The sequence below is a fragment of the Emydura macquarii genome, unplaced genomic scaffold (genome assembly GCF_026122565.2).
Source record: "Emydura macquarii macquarii isolate MOO-44397 ecotype Brisbane River unplaced genomic scaffold, CSIRO-AGI_Emac_v2 contig_2417, whole genome shotgun sequence".
In the NCBI taxonomy this organism is placed as follows: Eukaryota; Metazoa; Chordata; order Testudines; family Chelidae; genus Emydura; species Emydura macquarii.
The window spans coordinates 750,983-772,175 of record NW_027132554.1 but is presented as its reverse complement, the minus strand read 5'-3'; the positions used below and the strand labels follow the sequence as shown (position 1 = coordinate 772,175).

Below are 21,193 nucleotides of genomic sequence, written 5' to 3'. Positions count from 1 at the left end.
ATCAGATCACCTGGCGTGGCAACACTTAGCCCCTCCACCTCCTGAACCCCCCCCCATGCCACTCGTCCTCTGAGCACCAAGGAAGGTGGTGCATGCCAGCCCACCTGGCCCCAGGGCAGCAGCACCCAGCTCCCCTGCTTCCCCAAACCATTCTCCCGACACCAGGGAGGCATAGCCCCCCATACCCTTCCCCACACACAGGGCAGAGGGTCCTGTCTCTCCAACTCCCAACCTGGGCCCAGGACTTCCAGCTCAGCAGTGCCCATCATCCCCCACCACATCCTCCAGTGCTACGGTCGGACAGCCCCAGATCAGCTGGGGCATCACAGCCTTATCCCATATGCCCCCACCCATCTGGCTGGGCCCAGGGCTTCCCCACAGGGGAGCAGCCAGCCCCTCCACCGCGTGGCCAGCCCTGGGGTGTTGACATCTGGCACCCCTGCCCGTCCACCCTCTCATCCAGTCCCATGACAGATGGCTGTGGTGTCCGTCTGTCCCAACCCCCCAGCTGGCCCAGGGCATCTGGGGCAGCAGTGACTAACCCTCCTCCACACACACACCCCAGCCAGCCCCACTGCACCTAGCTCCCATTTGCCTTCCCCAGCTGGTGGCACCAGTCACCCCCCCACACACTTTCCCCTCTGCTGGCCCCAGGGCACCCAGCGCTGTGGAGGCTGGCCCTCCCACTCTGCCTAGGCTAGGGTGACCATCCTTTCAAAATACAAAAACCAGACACATGCGGGAGCCCTGCCCCCCTCCATGGCCCCGCCTCCTGCTCCTTCTCTTCTCCCTTAGGCCACACCCTTTGGTCAGGCCAGATGGAGCTGGGCAGAGGTAAGAGCTGCTCAGGGAGCCCGGGCCACTGTGGGGAGCCCCAGACCCTCCACCTGCCCTAGGCGAGGGACTAGTGTGCCCATGGGCGGGTCTTGGCCCATGTCCCCACTCCCCAAGGGTGCATCACCCAGGGCAGGTAGATGGTCTGGGACTCCAGGGCTCCCCACAGCAGCCTGGGCTCCCTGGGCAGCTCTTACCATAGCCCAGCTCTGGCTTCTGGATCAGCCATGGGGCAACGCCGCACGGGGAAGAGGCGGAGGAGCAGGGGGCAGGCCTCATGGAGAGGGAGGGCCAAGGCTCACCTCAGCCCACCCACTGGGGAGAGGCTGGTGCTGCCCCTGAGCCTCAGCCAGGCACGGAGCAGCACTGCAGAGAATCCAGGACAAATGCTGTCCTGCAGTCATTCAAGCGGGGATTGGGACATAAACTCTGCATTTGGGGCTTTTCCAGCATTTTTGTTAGCATTGATTATTAGCCAGATGGAAATACACACCTGGATTACATCAGTAGCCAAACCAGTCACCCAGCTCTTATTGCCAATTATACAGAAACAACAGGTGCTTATTTAGTCTCAAATTCCTTTTTTTAAAAGTCGCACTTGCTGAATGTTTGAAAGCTACGAATAAAACCACACTGCCAAAATACCAACAAGTATACAATTCTCACAACCCAATATATTCTCCTTCCTCAGCACGGGGAGTGCAATGTGTGCAGGAAAGGAAATAGAAAACAGAAAAGGAAAGGGACTTCAAAATTCAAAAGGAGATCATGGAACATTTGAGCAACTCATGGGAGTGATCGTGGACACCCTTGCACAGGATCAAATTCACTTGATTCCATCCCCTAGTTGCTTATTGCTTTTCAGATAAGAGATATAGATGTTCCCGAGGTGATAAAGCCTGGCCAGGAGGTGGCAGAGTTACTCTGCGGAAAGGCAGCAGACATGCCCTACTGTAGCTGAACCATGGGGCCGACAGGAAATCCCACCAAATTTTGAGTGTCTTAAAAAAGGCAACAAACTTCAGCTCCCATGAGAATGGGATTAGAGGCAAGGACACAGAAGAACCCGCCCCAAGAAAGCGAATTCCAATGGGATTCTCCATCCCGCTTCTTCATTTTGTAGCTCATAAAGGTTTAATCTTTCTTCCTAAGGTTTGTGACCAGATCCTCAAAGACAGTTAGGTGCCTAACTCCCATTGTTTTCTTTGATTTCAATGGGAGTTAGGCTCCTAAATACCTTTGAGGATCTGGATCTTGGGCCCTTTTATCCCTTTGGTTGGTGAGAAATAAAATCAAGAAAATAAATACGGGGAAAGAAGAGAAGAAGGGTAAATTCATACGTCACCCTAGGTTCTCCAATTTGCACAATTTTGGTTTTTGTTACAATAGTTTACAGAAGTGCCCAGACATGCAAAGATTTATACCTTCTGCTAACACAGCTGCACAGATTTGGTTAGAGTTGGAAGTTTCCTGTTGAGCCTATTTCAGGGTTTTTCGATCTCCTACAAACAGAGCCCTCTCTGAGCAAATCCTGTGTGTGTACCTATGGAACCTCAGAATGTGGGGGAAAGATTGTACAAAGAATTTTTCTGTCTTCCTTGCCCGTTAAAGTTCATGATTAAGGACTTGTCTACACTCACAGTTATGCTGGCGTGTGAAAAAAACACCCCCCCCCCCCCCGACCAACGTAAATTTTGCTGGCATAAGTGCGAGTGTGGACAGTGCTACGTCGGTGGGAGACCCTCTCCGCCGACATAACGGCTGCCGCTCGTATAAGTGATTTTATTATGTTGGCAGAAGAGAGCTACACTAGCGCGTACACTGGCAAAACTTACATCGCTCGAGGGGGTGCTTTTTTTCCACACCCCAGAATGACAAAGTTTTGCCTGCATAACCGTGAATTTAGACAGGCCCTAAATAGATAAGAGCACTGTCACATTCCCTTGAGCCAGAGTTAGGGGATTTCATAATGTCTTGCTTACATGTCCTGTTTTAACAAAGCTCTTCGAGTCGCAATAGAAGATACTGGACACTGGTGAAAATCAGCGAAGTGGCAGGTGACTTCTCTGACGGATACTGGAGGCACTGCACTCAGCTGGAACCTCGCTTGTAATATGTTCTTTTAGACTTTCACCATTATAAAGAGGTCGCCCAGATGAATAACTAATGTAACTGCTTTTTAAAGCCGCTGTTCAGCATCATCAGAGGACTCCCAGGGAGACAACACTTAGTCCCAGAATATGTAAATGTTTAAAATATGAGTAGTTTGGTGACAGCAAAAACCTAATTTATCTGCCATCTGTCAAACAGATTCTCCAATACTGCATTGTGCAGTGGATTGACAAATTAGGATTTAGGGAAAATCATAAACTGAATATAGCTCCCCAGAAAGAGTGCTGCTAATGAAAGACTTCTTTTCCCCCTTACTAATGGCCACAGAGCTTGATATTTGGATTTAGGTTTTTTCCCTTTCTAGGCTTCTCATATCAACTTATTCTCATGTCCACTGCTGCCAGATGTGCTGTGAAGCCGTGTGAGAAGCAGTGCAGTACAGTGGCTAGAGTACTGGGCTGGAGACAAAGTATCACAGGAATTGCTATACTGGATCCAACCACCTACTCCCGTACCCTGTCTCTGACACTGGCCCGTACCAGATGCTTCAGAGGAGGATGCAAGAACGTCTGCTCTGAGGTGGACAATGATGGAATAAAAAGAAGAATGAGGGCTTTATACTTTCCAGATGTGTGGTTCATGTTATGTCATTACTAATGCATCTCTGGACATTTTCATCATCAGTGTAAATATCTCATCCTTTGCTGAATCATGCTAAGCTCTCAGCCTCAGTTCTACCTTATTGCCATGAGTTCCACGGGCTCATTGTGCATTTTCCTGCACCGCTTATTTGTTTTAAATCTGCTGCCTGGGTTCCATTTCCAGTGATGACACTGACTCCTTGGGCTGCTCACTGCCTTCCTCTGTGCCTCAGTTTCGCCATCTGTAAAAATGGGAATAAAAATAACCACCTTTGTAAAGTGCTTTGAGATCTAGAGATGAAAAACACAAGATAAAAGCCAACTGTTGTTATTAGCAGAGAAGCACAACAGGCTGTCACAACGTGGGCAAGCCGCCTTTGACCCATAGTGATCAGACACTTGCTCCCCCCACAGATCCCCCCGTCCACCTCGCAACAGATCCCCTTGATAACGCCCGCCCTGGGCTGATGAAAGAGAGAGGGCCTAGAGTGCGCACCCACCAGGCAGAAGGAAGAACTTGAGAAGCCTAGCTCCCACATAGTGGGAAGGTACCCTGGAGACCTCTGCCAAGGGGCCCTGAATCCCAGAAAGGGGGAGAGACAATGAGTCTGATCCTACTTGTATCTACATGGGGTGAATCAGGAATAACGTCCCTCATTATAATAGAGTTACCCTGGTGTGTGCAAGAAGACAATGAGCCCCTGAGATTCCTTCCTGAATTGGCCAGACAGCTTGAAGCTGATAAGGAGAAAAGATACTCACACCTCCCCACACACACTCCCTCCCTTCCTTCTTCTCCAGTCCATCTCAATGGGGAACTGGAGATGCCAATATTGCTCAGTGCACCAGGATCATGAGGAACCCGAACATTATGCATACTTAGATTGTCAGCGCCTTGCGGCAGGGGCTTTCTTTTTCTTCTGTGTTTGTACAGCACCTAGCACAATGAGGTCCTGGCCCATGACTGCTGCTCCTAGGTGCTACCACAATAATACAATACAATAAAAATAAGAATAATTAATGTGAGCAGGGTGAAACCTAGCTATGAGTTGAGTTAAAATCCCATTGAGCTTGACAGGTGTGAATTCACTCTTCAGTTGACATAGGTATCAGCAAAGCCCTGACAAAAAGGGTGTGTGAACCCACCCAGGAGCTTTTGGCTGAGCAGCATGTGTGTGCACACACCCAGGGAACAAAAAGAAACTGAAAACCAACAAGGACGCAGAGGCAAAACAAGAGAAAGCAAAGCAGTCACTTGTCAGCACGGGGTGACCCTGGGAAAAGCCAGAGAGCGCTTGTAGGCCTGTTGGCAAAAGAGGCACTCCTCCTGTACCCAGAGGAGCAGGACTTGGTGCACATCTTGTGACATAAACAAGGTGTCATCCAAGAAAATACCAGACTCCATCAATTTCTGCTTCCACCTGGAACATGCCCAGGGGCCTGAAATGTGACTAGTCACTTGGGTCGAAAACGGGTAAGGTTCATAATCCCTTATTCAATTAATAAGGTAATTTAACCTTTCTGGTGCAGGTTATCCCTTACTAACCCGGGCCCTGTTCTCCCCACTGGGCTGGGGGTGAATGGAAGCCAGTTCCCAGCACTTTCTGGTCCCCTGGGAGCAGAGAGGGGTCCGGCAGCCAGCACAGCACAGTCCCCTGGGCACTGGCCGCTGGGGAGTGCAGTGTCCTAGGGGAGCAGAGATCTGGGGGTAGGTGGGTGGTCCCAGGCAGTCGTGAGTTGGGGGGCAGGTGCCCAGGCCAGGAGGTCCCAGGTCAGAAATGAGCAGGAGACAGGTGCTCGGCGCAGCAGAAACACCTGTTCTCTTCCCCGCGCACCGGTGACCGGCGGCCAGGCCACCCGGGCGCGGTGGGTGGATCCGGTTTCCCAGCCCCCGGGCCGCGCATGCCGGGGCCAGCGGCGTGCGGGAGGCGCCGGGATTGGTCCGCCCCCGCTCCCCGCCCTCTCCTCCCCAGCCGGCGGCGGCGACGAAGACGACGACACGGCCCGGGCTCCCTCTCCGCCGCTCCAGCTGCAGCCGCCCCCGCGCCCGGCCGGCCCCTGCTGCCATGAGCCCCCGGCGCTGCTGAAGGATGGTGGCGGCCAGGAGAGCGCCTGGCCCCCGGCTCGGAGCCGTCCTCCTGGCCGGGGTGGTCCTCGGAGCCTGCCTGCTGCGGGCGGCCGCCAGCAAACCGGGTGAGGCGCCCGGCGCGGCGAGGGAGGCTTGGCGGGGCGCAGCGCAGCGTGTAACCGCGGGGAGCGGGGGGCCGGGGCCGGGCTGCGCCTCCTGGAGCAGCGGGAGGGTGGCGGGGGTCCTGGGGGGCCTGGCGCGGGCGGAGGGGCCGTTCTCCGGGAGGCTGCACTGACTGAATCCCAGCTCGGCTGCCCAGAGCTGCTGTCTTAACCCCTCCCTGCGCTCCGCTTCCACCGGCTCAGCCGCCCCGGGTGACCGAGCCTGGCGCCCGGAGCGGAGGAGGGCTGAGGAGCGGGTGTCTCTGAGTCACTCACCGTGGGGGAGCCCTCCGCAGGGGGGTTCATACCAGGGCAGCCAGGCTTGGAAGGGGAGGATGGTAGGGAGGGCTAGCGCCCTGAAACCCGGTCCTTCCCGGGGTGCTTCATTGTAAACCTGCTTGTAGCAGTGGGGATGGACCTCCAGGCCAAGGGCTCCTGGTGAGTGATGCACCAGCACTGGGCCAAAAACAAGGGGGGGGGGGGGGAACTCGTTTCTGGAATATCGGTGGCCCTTTCCTATAGGAGGAGAAAGGGGATGGTGACCAAGTCCTGGGTTTGGTTATTTCTTTCCCTAAAATCTTTAACTGCAAGCCAGTCACAATCTAAACCTAACCAATGTCAATCTAAAAATAAACCTTCCTGGGCCTGGCATTGGGTTCCTGGGGCAGAGGAGAGGCAATGGTGCTGCATAGATGGAGCGTAGTATGGCAGTGCAGTAGCTGCTTCAGACTGTGTGTGTGTGTGTGTGTGTGTGTGTGTGTGTACACAGAGAACCAGGAAATCTCAGGAGGATACAGATGTTTGCCTAGTTGGCTGTGTGTGACCGGGAAGACAAGGCTGTTAATGTACAGTATAAAGAATTGTGAGGTTAATACAAAACACCAGCTGTGTGAATTTTAATATGAATAGTTTAAGGCTTCAGAATGTTTGACCCGTGTTTGTCCAAGAGTCTCTCTAAGACTATTAAGATGTCCATGCAACGTGTTGTTGACAAGGTAAAACTCCTTTAAATCTGTGATTAGACTTCAGATTTAACCAGTGGCCCGAATGACATAATATTGCTGGCCTCCACACGGTTCTCATGGGGACAGAAGACCAGTCTTTTCTCTGAAGGTTAACTAAAAAATGTGTGACTTTACCAGTATAAACTTGTAGGACTTCTTAAAAATCAGGTTGGTTTACACAGAAAAACGGTATGCCCATTCCTGAGATAGGGAGCACGGTGTGCATAAGACATTGAGGGGTGGGGGGGAGAATGTTTGGTTTATACAGAAGTTTATTTGTATTTCATAAGCTTCCAGGGTTGGCTTTGTCAAAGTCACTTGTGTGCTTTAGGAGCATGAATTTACAATGAAAGGCAATGTGCTTCTAAATCGGGTAGGTGTTTATCCTCTCCCATGCTGCATATGGGTCTGTTTCGGACATCCTCAAGTTGAATCTGTGATTTGTGGACTCAGGCACTATGCAGCATGAAGAAGGGTGACAGAAGCTGGCCCTTGAGGGGTACGTCTACACAGCCCATGGCAGCGAGCCTCCAAGCCTGGGTCTACAGACTCAGGTTAGCGGGGCTTGTGCTAGTGCTCTACAAAAGAGCTGTGTAGACGGCGCTTTGGAGTTGCAGGTTGGGCTGGAACATGGGCTCTGAAGCCTACAGAGAGGGATGGGCTCCAGAACCCACGCTGCAACTTTAAAGCTCCGTCGACACAGCTAGTTTTAGTGCCAGCGCAAGTTCCCCAGCCCAAGTCTGTCCATCTGGCCTGGGAGGCTCACAGCTGTGGCTGGGTGCGTGTACACTGAGGATATGTCTATGCTGCAGTTAGACACCCACAGCTTGCCCATGCCAGCTGACTCAGGCTTGCAGAACTCAGACCTCAGGGCTGTTCAATTGAAGTGCAGCCAGAGCTTGGAGACTCTCCCACCTCTCAGGGTCCCATGGGCAGCATAGTTATACCCTGAAAAGCATTTAGCTCTTTGCCTTTCTCCACCCCCTTTTCTTATTGTGCAGAGGCCGGGACAGACGGCTGGCTCACCTTTCAGACAGTGCCTAATGGTGCATGGTGGGCTGGTGGTTATGAAGTGGGCTAATGTAGCGGTGGAGTGGCTAGTGACTTTCCCTAAGGGTTTTGATCCTATACATTTATCCTCGCATGCTGGACCTTACTCCTTCATGGAGTCCCATTGACTTGAATGGGATTCCTCAATGGAGGAAGTGTCCACCCATGCAGGGTCAGACCCTGCAGCCCTCCATCTGACCTTTGCATGAGTAGAGGGTAATGTCTGCAGAGGGAGAATAAACACACAGTAATCAGGTCTGAGTTACTTTTCACCGGCGTTATAAGCCGTGCCTGTGATAATTTAATAATAATAAGAGCTCTCTGGCAGTAACGTGTTCAGGTAGGCAGGACGTTGCTAGGAGTCACTGGCAATTAGTGCTGTTTGCTGCAAACTTTTACACTTGGTTGGTTCTGTTTGCTGAAATATTATAAGATAATTGTACCCATGGATCTATTTTCAGACTACTCGGAGAGTATTCATCCGGCACTGGGTCGCATCCTTGTTTCTGAATCAGCTGGAAGGAGCCCTGCAGCATACCTTCTAATGTAGCTTTGTTTAAAAAGCAGAGCTATTTTAACAATCCAGTCTTACCAAACTGTCATGCAAATGTACCAGCGCAGGCCCAAAAATTGCTCACTTACCCCCCCACACCGCCACCCCCATAGTTATGATGACTGATCATGAACAAAATATTTACTCTTAAAAAAAAATTACTCCCTAAAATTACTCATCTTGAGTGAATAGAATTTTGCCAGCTAAAATGATCAAAAGAGGTTTCCCCTATTTTCCTCTTGAAGAAATTAAGTGGGCTTTTTGCCCACCGTAGTAGTGGCAAGTCGGTGAAGGAGCTTGTTTTGTAGGATTCAAAGTTCATGCGTGTGCTGTGTTCTTTTGGAAAAAAACCCAGTGGCTGATTTCTAGGCTGTGGCACGGTGCATAGGAATAGAATAAAAATAGACAGGTGCAGAGCGTTTCAACGCACATACGCCAGTCCCCTGAGAGCTACTTCAATTCCAAGAGTTAATGTATTTGGTCTGTGGAAGTGATGATTTCTGTTGCTTCAGTAGGTTGCTTTTCAGTCAAATGGCAAACCTGTACATGGTGTTTGTAACTTCTGGCTAACATTAGTCATGAAAAGTCAACAAAAAGCCATGCCCTTGGTGTATGGGACACAGAACTTTTACAGTGGAATCAGGTCTGGTGTTAGCGGGTAGCAAGCAGGGCAATTCCCCGGGGTCCCACGCAGAGACAACATGGGGTGGGGGGCATGTGGAGTCACACGCCCCTCCAGATTTGCTGCTTGGCTTATACTGAGCATGCTTGCACGGATTGAGCTACCGTTGGCAGGCATGGGTCGTCTCTGGCCCCATGCTACAGGGGGCCCTGTAAAGCTAAGTCACGGCTTGGTCTTGGGCTTCAGTCCAGGGTGTTGGGGCTCAGGCTTCAGCATGGTGGGGGCCCTCTCCTTAGTTACTGCCCGGGGTCCCAGCAAGTCTAACGCTGGCCTGGAGTGGAAGGTAAGCAGTTTCTGTGTCATTATCAGTAGAAAGTCCCTGAAAGGCATTCTTATTATCCAGGGAGTGCTGGCCCACTGACATTTCACAGTGCCAGTGCACTCCTAGAGGACCTTCAGTGCTGTGACTTAAGTGACCCATAATGGTCCTGTCTAGTCTTTCTCTGCTGCAGGGATGGATGCTGTCCTGCAGAGAAGTGTGGGGGAGGCAGTGGTGGTATAGTTAAGTGTGGGTGGAGGGAGGGTGATGGGTTGGTAAAGGAGAGACTAGACAGAGTGGATCTTCAGATTTTTATCGTGTCCATGGATGATCCTTTTTAGCTTAGTTTGGAAAACTTACCAGACACCTGCTAGCCAGAGGACTTAGGCCCAGATTTGTAACAGTATTTAGGTGATGCTGTGCACAGCTCGCAATGCCTAGCTGATGTAGGAGCCTTGATCTCATTTTCAAAAGCAATCCTAAGAGCCTAAATCCCTTAAAATGATATTTAGGCTCCTAAATCAGTTAGGTGTTGCAAGGTTGAGTGCAGCAGTGCCTAAATCCTTTTAGAAATCTGGGCCTAACTCTATCAGTCAGAGGACGATAGGAAAAATGGGAGGGAAATGGGAGAGAGAATGCTGGAGGGTACATCTCCAGTGCCTTGGCTGCTACCATAACTTTCTCCCAGCAGCAGATGTAATTCCAACCTGTTTCTCTGTAGCCCACAGGTTTTGAAATAGTACTGAATAGTACTGAAACTGACCAGTGTTTGGTCAGTTTCAGTCTGGTGTTGTCAGAAAATGGAACAATGTTTAGAAACAGGGCAGCTTACTTCAGACTTGGGAAGATAGTGCTGCATTGGTTTACACTTAGGTCACAGCTGGAAGATTATTTTAAGCAATAAAGTCTTAATTTTTAAAATGAAAACGTCTGCTGAAGCAGATATATTAGATCTGCTCACTCCTGGGGGCAATGGTGTTTTTTTTCAAGTCCTGTTTGTTGAGAGGGGAGAGGTGACTGCTGATGATCTATTCATTTACAATGTTTTCTGGTGTTAAGACCTCTAGTAGGTTCTGCATAGGAGTCTTGTAGCTGCTAACTGGATGCAGTACCTGGCAAAGCAATTAAAGCACAGTTTCCACATTTCCCAGTAGAAACAATGCCAGGTCTAATATTGTATAAACTGCAGTCATTCCTGTAGAAACCCTTGGTGTTTCAAGGAAGTCCCATGATCTCACATAGTCTTGGCTAGATACAAATTTAGAGCACTGCAAAGCCATAAAGGTTCTTTTGGGGTTATGGGCTTTGAAGTAGAAACCTTTCCCTTCAAAGCTTTCTCGGAAGCAAATCTTCACATGGAATAAGCTGACTCAGCAGTGGAAGCTTCAGGCTTTTGGCATCTCGGCTTACTAGTGATGCTTGTGTCAGTAGTGACACTGAGGAAACAAGTTGGTGGTGAGGTTTTTCTTAGGAAGCTGTATTCAGTAAGGTTTTTAGCTGGAGCTTTGGTGCAGGTGGCAGAGGGACAGAGAACTGTACCCAGGACCTGACAAATCCATCTGCCTACTTGCCACCAGTGTGAGAGCAGTGTCCTTATATCCATCTATTTCTATAGAATTTAAGCTGTCTCTTACAACAAAGTTTCCAGCCTTCATGGCGTGGAAGAGAATGCGCCAAAGGTGAACCAACTGGAAACCTAGGTGGTGATGTCAGCTTCCAGGCTGCTCCAGTGCCTCCACATCTGCAGAGTTAAATTAACCAGATAGATCCATTTTGCTGCTTTTATTCTGCTGATGCTGTGGGCACCTTTCAGTTGCACTCTGCTGCTGATCAGGAAAGCTGAGCAGCAGCAAAGGCAGGTAGTGAAGATATTAACAGGGGACGAGGACCCAAAATTAGAGGCTGGAGGGTGCATAGAATAGTGGAGACTTGCTCTTCTCTTCTACAGCCCGTTCCCCAAACATTCAGGAGGTGCTTGGGAAATCTCAGAAGTCCTCCTAGCATGGGAAGGGTCGGAGGATAAATTGCTCCCCAGGACTTTGCAAGTGGTTCTCTGACTATCCTTCCTATCCCTGACCCCCGGCCCAAACATTTTTGTTGAGGCCTCTGGCTTGTAGGTTTTGTCTGACTAGCACGTGTCTGGAGCACTTTTTCAATCCCTGGCTGTACCCAAAAAGTGTTCTGCTCAACGTATTTCCCTCTCAAACGTGCCTAGCCAATGCTGTTCTCTGAACTGCTTTCTCTTAAATTACTCTCTCTTTTATGTTGTTTGTAAACTGTGTGGGGGTGAAAGGTACGCATGCATCTTTAAAGCTGCCTACCAAGGTGAATAGCAGATCTTCCTATATTCAGAAAAGCACTACTAAACATATATGGTGGGGGAAACGTACATTCCCTGTTTAGAGACAAGAACAAGTAGCTTAAAGGGGAATCTGTCCTCTCCTCAGATCAGCCACAGCCCATATGAAGGATACAGCCTCAAAATACGAATCCGAACACCCAGAGGCTTTCAGACGAAGTTGCAGATTTCCATGGCTTCTCTAGGCTTTGGGTTTTTTGTTTTTGTTTTTGTGTTTTTTTCTTTCCATTTGTCCATTATTTATTTATTAACTGTATGGTGCAAAGCAGTATTCCTTCTTGAGGACTACAGCCATGCCAGGTTTAAAGTTTTCTCACACACACATGACAATTTACATGGCCCAAGTGAATCAGTTCTTCTCTCCTGCAAGCTCAAACCTTCTCTAATATTATAACTGCTTCCATGCAGATAAGATTGTGACATTACACACTGAACTGCAGCGTCTTGGACTAGAAATGGAAAATCTGCACATTTTAATTAATGAAAGGGAAAAAGACTTGGGAAGAGTAATCTCTGCCTTGGTGTCGTGATCCTGATGTCTGAATCCACAGGATGGGAACTCAGGGTGTGAGGTAAAAATGACGAGAGTTCTGTAGCACTTTAAAGACTAACAAATTTAATTTCAGCAGGCATAAGCTTTCGTGGGCTACAGCTCACTTCCTCAGATGCAGTGGGTAGAAATAACACAGCAAATATTGGCACCATGTACAGGAGGCAACATATACATATCCAAAGGGTGTGAGGTGCCATTGGGCTTTTGAAGGTTTTGATTGCTATTGAGCTCTGCTGCTGCAGAGATGCATGCCATGAGATCACAGCCATAGGGGAAGGCGATGTGTCCTCTGGTTGAGAAGCTGTAAAGTATTGTCACGGATTCCAAATTATTGAACAACAGACGCTGAACTGCTTTTTAATAGCGCACAGTATGTGTGGAGGGACTTGTCTTCCAAACGGCAAAGCAGCAGAGTGCTCTGGGGTCCTTCACTTTCCTCAGAGAGTCTGTGATGGTTCGTTAGGGATTCAGTTAGCACAAACCACCCGCAAATGCAAGTGTCATAGGGCTGATTTATTTCAGGTACTTCTGCGTATTGAATTTGTTTTTCCTGGGTAGGTGACTTAAAACAATTTAGCTTCTAAACCAGGACTGGGAGCAGCACTCTGACATTTCATTCTTGGGCGAGGTTTCAGATAACAGGTGCCTCCCGTGTTTGTTTTAGGGCATGGCTGTCTGCCTTCAGTATCAGATTGGTTCTGTAAGAGGGGCAAGAAGTAAATGTGGTATGGGGATACAGGCAGAACTAAATGGGAACTGAATCCTACTTATGTGCTTCCAGATGTGCTGGAGAGGGGAAATTATCCCTGTTTTGGGACAGAGAATGGTTGTCCGCGATGGTTTGGTTCTCTCAGTGCAACATCAGTGAGAGTGAATGTTTTAATCTTTTATAGGCTAAATTAAGAGGTGTTTGGGCTGTTTTCCCGTAATGCTTTTGGCCCTAAAATTCCAGCCATCCCATAGGAAGAGTGTGTCTTGTTGACAGGAAATCGGTGTCACTCAGTGGAATGCACATTGTGATTCAGGGAAATATTGAAAGCCCAGGATTGCAGGTGCACAGTTTACTGGACTGTTCTTGTAAAGACACTTTGACTGAAATGCAAGAACCTCTCCCTGATGTTAAAGCACCCGGGGGGGGGGGGAGCATGGCCTTTATTCTCCTGTAATCCGTCCTCTTCCATCAGGTGTGTCACTTGTGTATATAGTGACAGGGGAGAGTCAGAAATTACTGCAGCTCTGAGCCATGCCCTCTGCCTCCTGGAATGTGCTACCCGGTTCAAGGAAATGGCTTACTCGTCTGTCATGTGGGAACTCTTCTGTGGGAGAGGAGAGAACTGAGCATTTTAAGAGGAAAGTCTTACAATAAACATGTCTTCCCATTTTTAGATTCTGGTTTCTGTTTTTCTGCTTTAATTTTCTTGGTAACTTGGTGCAAATTGCAAGGGACAAAGCTGCTAATGCCAGTCCCCTCCCCTCCCCCTTGATGCCTGAGGGGTGAAGGTGAGGTTCTGTTGCTGAGGAAGGTGGGGAGGAAGACGGGCCTTTATGTTTAATGCACTGGGCTGGGACTCAGGAGATCTGAGTTCAAGTTTCTAGCTGTGCCACAGACTCCCTTTGTGATCTGGGCAAGTCTCTTCTCTGTGCCTCTGTAAAATAGTAAATGTAAAACATTCCTTCCTTTCACCCATGCTTTGTGTGTCTTGTCTGCTTAGATTGAAAGGACTGTGAGGCGGGGACTGTTCCTCTCCCCTTCTCCACCTCACAGGGGGTTTGAGGATAAATACATAGTATGGTGGAGGGGGCCCTGTAAGTACCTCTGATAAATAGCGAGAAGATCCTAGGGACTGTTGTTTTCCCCAGTGAGAGGGTTGGGGGGATGACACAGCTGGCTGGTGTCAGTGGGAACTTATGGGAGCCCTGGTTGTTCCTGGCTGTTGGGGGGAGGGTGCAGAATTGGTGTCTGGGAGTGGGGAGACTCTGAAAACCTGAGACTCCTTTCTTAGAAGTGATCGCTCTGGCAAACTTCCACCCTACAGTAATCCTTGAACTTTGAAACTGTAGCCTGAGCACTGGATTCTGCCAGCCACTTACTGTGCTGTGCTGAAAGGGAAGAAGAAATGAAGGTTTGTGCCCCTTTTTGGCCGTGTCCTGACATGTGTATTTCTCAAACCAGACTTTTATCCTGTTTACATTAGAAATTCAGATGTTACCTGACCTGTTTCTCCGGTAAGGTCACGGCATCAGACATCCCGCAGGTGTAACTTGATTGACAGGGGAAGTGACTTTTTTAGAATGTCTTTGTTATTGGTAACATCTACTGAACTCAGAGTTCTGATGAACAGTTAGGAGAGACTCTCTCATTGGTGCACATTTTAAACCCTGCCCCTTCTGCCATGGTTGGGGGTTCACAATTCACACCCGTGCCATCGAGTAAGTCCTTTAAAAAGACCAGAAATGCCACATCTGGCTTTGTTGAAGTAAAAAGCATGCAGCAAGTGGGAAAGAACCTGCGGTGGGGAAAACCTTTCCAGAGCTCCTTTATACATGATGCAGAAGCAAAAAGGGCACAAAACCCAATTGGCCCTGCCCCCTTTAAAGGAGAAGAGGACCATGGATTAGTACTGACATCCGAAGTGTTTAAAAGACCGAGTTTGTAGCTCTGCTGTAATGCTGAGGAGTTCTAATACATTAAAAGATTGGGGGTAAATAAGGCTGAAAGATATTGCTCCTCTTGTCCTACGGAGAGCGCTTTATTGCTCATCCCACAATTTGTCAGTCTAGGGGCCTTTGCAATTACCCTGCTAGGTAATAAAGTGGTTTTCAGAAAGTAATTCACTGTGACTTGCAAGCTGAGCAAGCGTGAGTGAGAGCTGAGCTGAGCACTGAATGCCTAAGTGTAGGGGGCTGTTCTTAAGATGACTTCTTTAAATCCAAGAAGCAGCGTAGAGGAGAAACTCCAGTCACGCTTTGCTTTGCGAGGATGGAGTCAAAAGAGCTGGGGTTCTCCCTGTTTTCATTGGCCTCTTTAGTCTGCATGGTAAATTGATCGTGATCTAGGACTGTGAAATTGGAGTGATTTGAGAGTGGCTCTTAAGAGAGTGCATGTATCACACAGACAGACAGGCAGGCTCCAGGGTGTAATTACTGCCTTATAATTCACTGTTAACCCTGTGCTACTTCTGCCATTCTGGCTACAGTCCAGCAAGTGCCCTGGTGGGGAAGGGAGTAAGTGGGCATAGGTACAACTTAACTCTTCATTCCTTCTTGTACGTCACCTTGGATGTATGGCACCTCTTAACTAATACTGCCTGGATCCACAACAGGTGAATGGCACAGGCCGTGGGCACTGTACAGATGCTTTGAGGCAGCAAGTCTGGGACTAACCTAGTAACTATGTCACTGAAGTGGGAGCCAGGAGAGGACCTGGGTTCCATTTCTGGTTGGCCTTTGACCACTGGTGCACCTTGGCCAGGTCACTTCCCCTCTCTATGCCTCAGTTTCACTTCTTACCCTTTGTCTGTCTAGTGCGGTTAGATAGAGAGAGAGTCCCTGCCCCAAAGAGCTTGCAATACGCTTGTCCAGGGTTAGTCTTTTACATTTTTTTTAAAGTAATTCTTTTATTTGAACTTTTTATTAAGGCAAAATTACAATAAAATGTTGAGGTTCTACAGGGGACATAACTTGATCCTGGCTTCAGTAAATATTCAAAGAACCTGGCTAAAAATTCTGCTTTGCTGGCTAGGGAGCTGTCCTCCTCCGAGCACACTGACCACATTTCTAAATCCCTATCCTTTTTTTGGTGCTTCTCTCGTGTCCGTCCTGCTTGGTGTGAAAGTTTTCCCTTTACAAGGGCACTCTGTATTGTACTGTACCACAATTCTACAGGAAGAGAAAGTCACATGGTTCCATTAACGTGCAATAGAAAGTCTTGCTGCTAACAATAAAAAAAAGAGAAATTTGTTGTTTTGTTTAAAATGTGGATCCTTTACTGCATTAAGGAAGGGGCTCAAAAGTCAAGGGCACTTTTATTTTTTTCCCCCAAGATCAATGGGGAAAATATCTGAAAGCAAAGGAACCCCCACATCAAACCTCCTGTCCCCTCTCATCTTCATTTCCACCCAGTGGGAGCAAAATCCTGTCCCTTATAATATTTTACTTATTGTTTCATTGTGACGAGAAGGAAAGTGCTGCCGGGAATGAAAAGTCTCTGCTTTAAAACCAAGGAGTTAATGCCGGTTGAGAGCCAGCTGCTACCTGTTCTGCAGTCTCCTATTGCGTTTGCTCTCTCTGATCTGCTTTCAGTCTCACTCTACGCTGCAAAGTCGGCATCCTCCCCCGCTGTTTAGTCTCTCCCTTCAAGTGCTGTATGAAAGGGTTTGCTGACTCCAGTCTCTGCAAAAACATCCCTGTTAAAGGGCCGTCGCTCTGTATAGCACTGAAGGTCTGAAATGGAGTTTGAATAGGTTTAATTTAGCTGACAGATTTCCACTTCCCTGATGCTCTGGGATGCTTTTTGCAGATCATCCAGAGCTTCAGACTGTGTACTGAGTTATGCTCTGTATCCCTAACAGCACCAAGTGGAAGAATCAGTCTGAGAGGGAATCTTCCCTTCTCACTCCTTTTAACATGTTATAGGTACTTTTACATCTCCACCTCTCCATGGAAACTCTCTCTAAAACCCTGGGATTTCTCTTACATCCCAGTTGCTGCTGGCAGATCTTATTCTCACTCCCGATGTGGCTGCTATTTAGATGCAGAAAATGAAGAGGCAGCAATTAGACATGAGAGTGGATTCTAAGGCGGCTTTGTATATATAGTAATTGCAGGAAGAAGCCTTTCAAAATCTATTGCTGGAACCAGCCCCTTCTGTGGCAGATTTACAGAGCGCAGTATTCTTAAGAGGTAAGATCTCATTGGAATTGAAAGGCTAAAGGACAGGGCCCATGGTGTGTATGCAGCAATAAATGACTCCTTCAGCTGTAAGTTGGCAGAACTGTTTTTCCTCCGTAAGTTGGCTAAGAAATTTCCCAGCCTGTGGATTCTTTCCCTGTGGGGAATTCCTCCAAGCCACTGCCTCTTAGTTAGAAATACTTCCTGATGGTATGGGGAATGACGTGGGGGTGAATGGACTTATCTGCAGGGCACATTTGTGATATGGACTCTTATTTCTTTGTTTGTGTTTCAGAACAGCTGGTGGGCTGGTCTTCTGGTGGAAATTGTCCTACCTCCCTTGATTCAAAGGGAGCTATGACAATTAACCTCAGCGAAGGAACTGCCCTGTTGATTTCAAACTCTCACTGAAGGAACTGGTAGCTTGTATTCCCTACTGTAGAGGCCAGCTGTTGTTCCCGGCAAGGAGGCCTGTTTTCCCCTGGTGTGTTTATGAATCTTATTCTCATTAAGATACCGTGGTGACGAGAAGGGTGCCAGTGCCCGTGGAGAGCAGCTCCGCCTTGGTTATAAACAGGCGGGTTCTCCAGCTGCTAAAAGTTTTGTGCTGTGATCAGAAAAGGTGCCTCCCGCCGGACCAGCACTGCAGATATCTGCTGCCAAGTCACTGAAGAATGATCCTGGCTTCCTTCATCTCCTCTACTCCTTAAATCATCCTGACAGGGAGAGCCAGAAAATCATGCACTAGCCTCCGCAGGGAAAGCCCTCGCCTAGCGCGTGAGGCTAGACGGGACAAAGTCCTAGACAAAGACACTGTAAGGAACAGTCCTGTGCTGTTCTCTGGGGGTATTGAAATGGCCTCGTAAGCCATCTAGTCTACCTCTCATTGCACTGCTCTGGTGGAGGGTGAATGGCTTCGTGCAGGACTCTGTCTAGGTTCTTACCGAGTGCCTATCATCATAGAATCTGAGTGGCAGCTGGCAACCTGGAACATCCCTCTTTGTTCTAACGATGTAGCCTCCCTTTCTCCTCTCCTCTCCTCTGTGCCCACCTTTCTACCAGCTGGGTAAATTCTGAGTTAACAGCTGCTAGAGGGAGCATGGGTGGGTGGAATGAGTGAATTAGCAGCAGCAGCAGCAGCTGCTGGAGGGCGGGAGGGTAGGTGGAAATAAATGAGAAAACAAGTGAGAGGCTTCTAGTTCTCCTCCGCTCACTGCCTGGTCTGGGGGAGCGGGGAGCGTTGTCCCTGAGAGACTGAGCTCATCTTAGCATGCATCCGAGAACAAAGCTTCCTTTCCCCTCGGGGGACCTGCCGTGCATGAATGCTCCTTGGGTTGGTGGCTCGGGAGAGAGAAATGGACGACTCTTTGGATTTGTGGAGGTATTGGAGGTTTTGCTCTTCATTAGTAGCGAGGTTCTCTTGTGGCAGCCTCGCTGCACTAATCTATTTTGCTAACTGTCTGCTCTGGCCTGGCAGGTATTTCCTTGATCATTCCCCCTGGGCAGCTTTGTGTGCCTGGCTCTTGCCAAAATGTGGCCCTTTCTCAGCATCTCTGGTTGGGAAAAACCTCCCTTACTTCCGTCCAAGGATTCAGTGTGGAAACCAGTCTGCAGGGAAGGTTTGCCTAAAACAGCTCAACTTCTGGGTCATCAGAGCATTAGAAGAGTTAATCAGCTTATATGTCTCCTTTGTGCTTATTTAGTTACGGGGAGCATTTGGGATAGAGAGATTTAGCATTGGGCTCACTGTAAATGGGGAATCAAATACCAAGCCAGAGAACAACTACACATTGCAGAACTCTTCCTTCTCCCCTCTTGCGAATGTCCATGTGCATTAGCAGGGTTTGCTTTCTAACCCCAGGGGTTGAAATTGGGGCCAGCACACACGAAGGAACAAAGAGGCTCTCGTTTATTTGGTAGCCTCTCCAGCCTCTTGCTGAAGTTAAAGCCAAGACTTCTGGGGAGAGAGCAGAGTCTAGTCTGCTACTTAGTAGGTGTATGAACAGCTGCTTCCTCCATGGAGCCCTGATCTGGGTTGAGGCCTGCAATGACAGGATTTTATACAAGTGACTGTGATTTTTGGGAGCTCAACCTCCGGCATCTGAAAGAGCCTTGATCCCCCCCGAGGGTGGGTGCTCGGTACTTCAGGTCAGGCCTCTTTGACACGTCCCAAGTTGGGCACCCAAACGTCACTAGTGACTTCTGAAAATCATGCCGTAATATTTTAGCTGTTCAGAGGTTTTCTCCCCTTGTAGCAGTCAGAGGGAACTCTGCCACAAGCCTGGCCTCAGTGAGAAGAGTTTCTCCACTGTGGATCCACTTGCATTTGGTCCAGATACTTGGCTACCTACTGGCCCACCCAGGACACTGGTGGCCTCTGATTAATTCCGACCGTTGAATAGTTTCGGGTGCAAACCTACAGCACTTCCAGCCTTGTCTCCTACCTGCTCCCTTCTCTTGTGGCTCAGAAGAAGAGCTCAGAACCGTTTGGATGATGGAAGCAGCAGGCACGGCCCCAAACCAGCGTCCAATGTAGAATCGTATCTGAGAAGGCTTCACCGCTTCCAGAGATCTGACTGAACCAGACCAAACGTACTCTGGAAAATCACCTGCTGAGATGGCAGAGCAGCACTTGTCCCTGTGGACTCCGTTCTCTGTAATCAGCCTCTTGGGGCAGCAGCTTGTTAAAATGATCCCATCCCCCGCCCCGGTTTCTGGAGGGATGCATCTTTCCCGCCCTCGCTGCCACCACTGAAAGTGCCCCTGTGCGGAGGAGCTGGTGGAGTTTGCTCTGAGGTGCAAGCTGGGGTAGAGTCACGCACGTTTCTTTGCTCTTCCATCTCACCCAGTATAACCAAGGTTCTCGTGGCCGGGCCGGCCGGGAGCCGCCTACGTCTGAACAAAACGCCGGCGGCTCAGATTCTTGGCTACTGCCAACAAGTGCAGCTTGGAACCGGGCTGGGGGAGTGGCGTCAAGGTGGCCTTGTGCCCCCGAGGTTCTAGAGTGGCTGTGCCTCAGGCCTGTTCCCCACCGGGGCTCAGAGAAGCCTGTTCTAGGTCATGCTGCCGATAGCATCACATCTGATACCGCAGCTGGTGAGTGCCCAACTCCTTCCCCTCAGCCACGTTTCCTACGCCAGCAGCTGGGGTCCAGGGAGGTGCAGGAGTGACTATGCCAGATTCATGCCACTGAGAGGATCCTAAACTGGCTTTCGGGCTGCTCGGTGCGGATGGTCCGAAGTGGGGGTAGAACAATGAGTGCTGGCTGTGTCATGCCCTGGCCTGGGCCTGAGTGACACCGGCACTGGGCAGCTGCCAGGTGGTGATGGAGGCTGTTGCTGGTTAGCTTGCCGGGTGCTGGGGTTATGCAGTGGTTTCCAGAGAGATTTTCCCCACCTCCTTTGCCGTGGTTGCCTCTTCCATTTGCTCGCAGCCTCCCTTGCTTGACTGGGGGCTCCGGGCGCAGTCAGAACCTGTTGCTGTAGGAGCCTTGATTCTACCCTTACCTGTCAGAGACCAGCCCGTCACCCCCACTGAATTAGCTGCTTGGTTTTCAACGGGCCACGGGATTTTCTGAGTCCAGGGATGGACTTTTCAAGGGATGTCCTGTCCTTCCCCCAGCTTTAACGTTTCGGCTGAGGTACTCCTCCGCAGAAGCTGTTAGTCCATTTTGACTCCCAGATAATTCACCTACATGAGAGACACTGTCCCGCTTCCAGTGCAGTCGTGCTTACTGCAAACACAATCGAAATGCTAAATGGAGGCGACAGGCCTATAATTGGGAATTTCACAATGTGGTGGGAGCCGTAATGAGTGGAAATGGAGCATGTTAAATGTCAAAAATGTGTGTGGTAGTTGCTAGTCTCACACACTGGCTTATCCTTGGCAGGAACCTCCTTGCTGCGGGCTTAGCTCCCTGTACAGAAGGAATGGTGCAAACCTGAGCTATTGGCGCTTCTTGGGTGCACTGTATACGAGGGTGTTGGATGAACCAAATGTTTAACACGCCTGCCTCACTTGGACTGGC

General features: G+C 49.4%; 1 protein-coding gene across 1 annotated transcript in view; it reads left to right on the top strand.

Moving 5' to 3' along the window:
- The first annotated feature begins 5,417 nt into the window (after positions 1-5,417).
- Positions 5,418-21,193, top strand: part of NPDC1 (neural proliferation, differentiation and control 1) — a 108,173-nt gene continuing 92,397 nt past the window's right edge. The window contains exon 1 of the mRNA XM_067561476.1: positions 5,418-5,780. Coding sequence (XP_067417577.1) covers positions 5,678-5,780 — 103 coding nt within the window. The 5' untranslated portion in view covers positions 5,418-5,677. The remainder of the gene's footprint in view (positions 5,781-21,193) is intronic.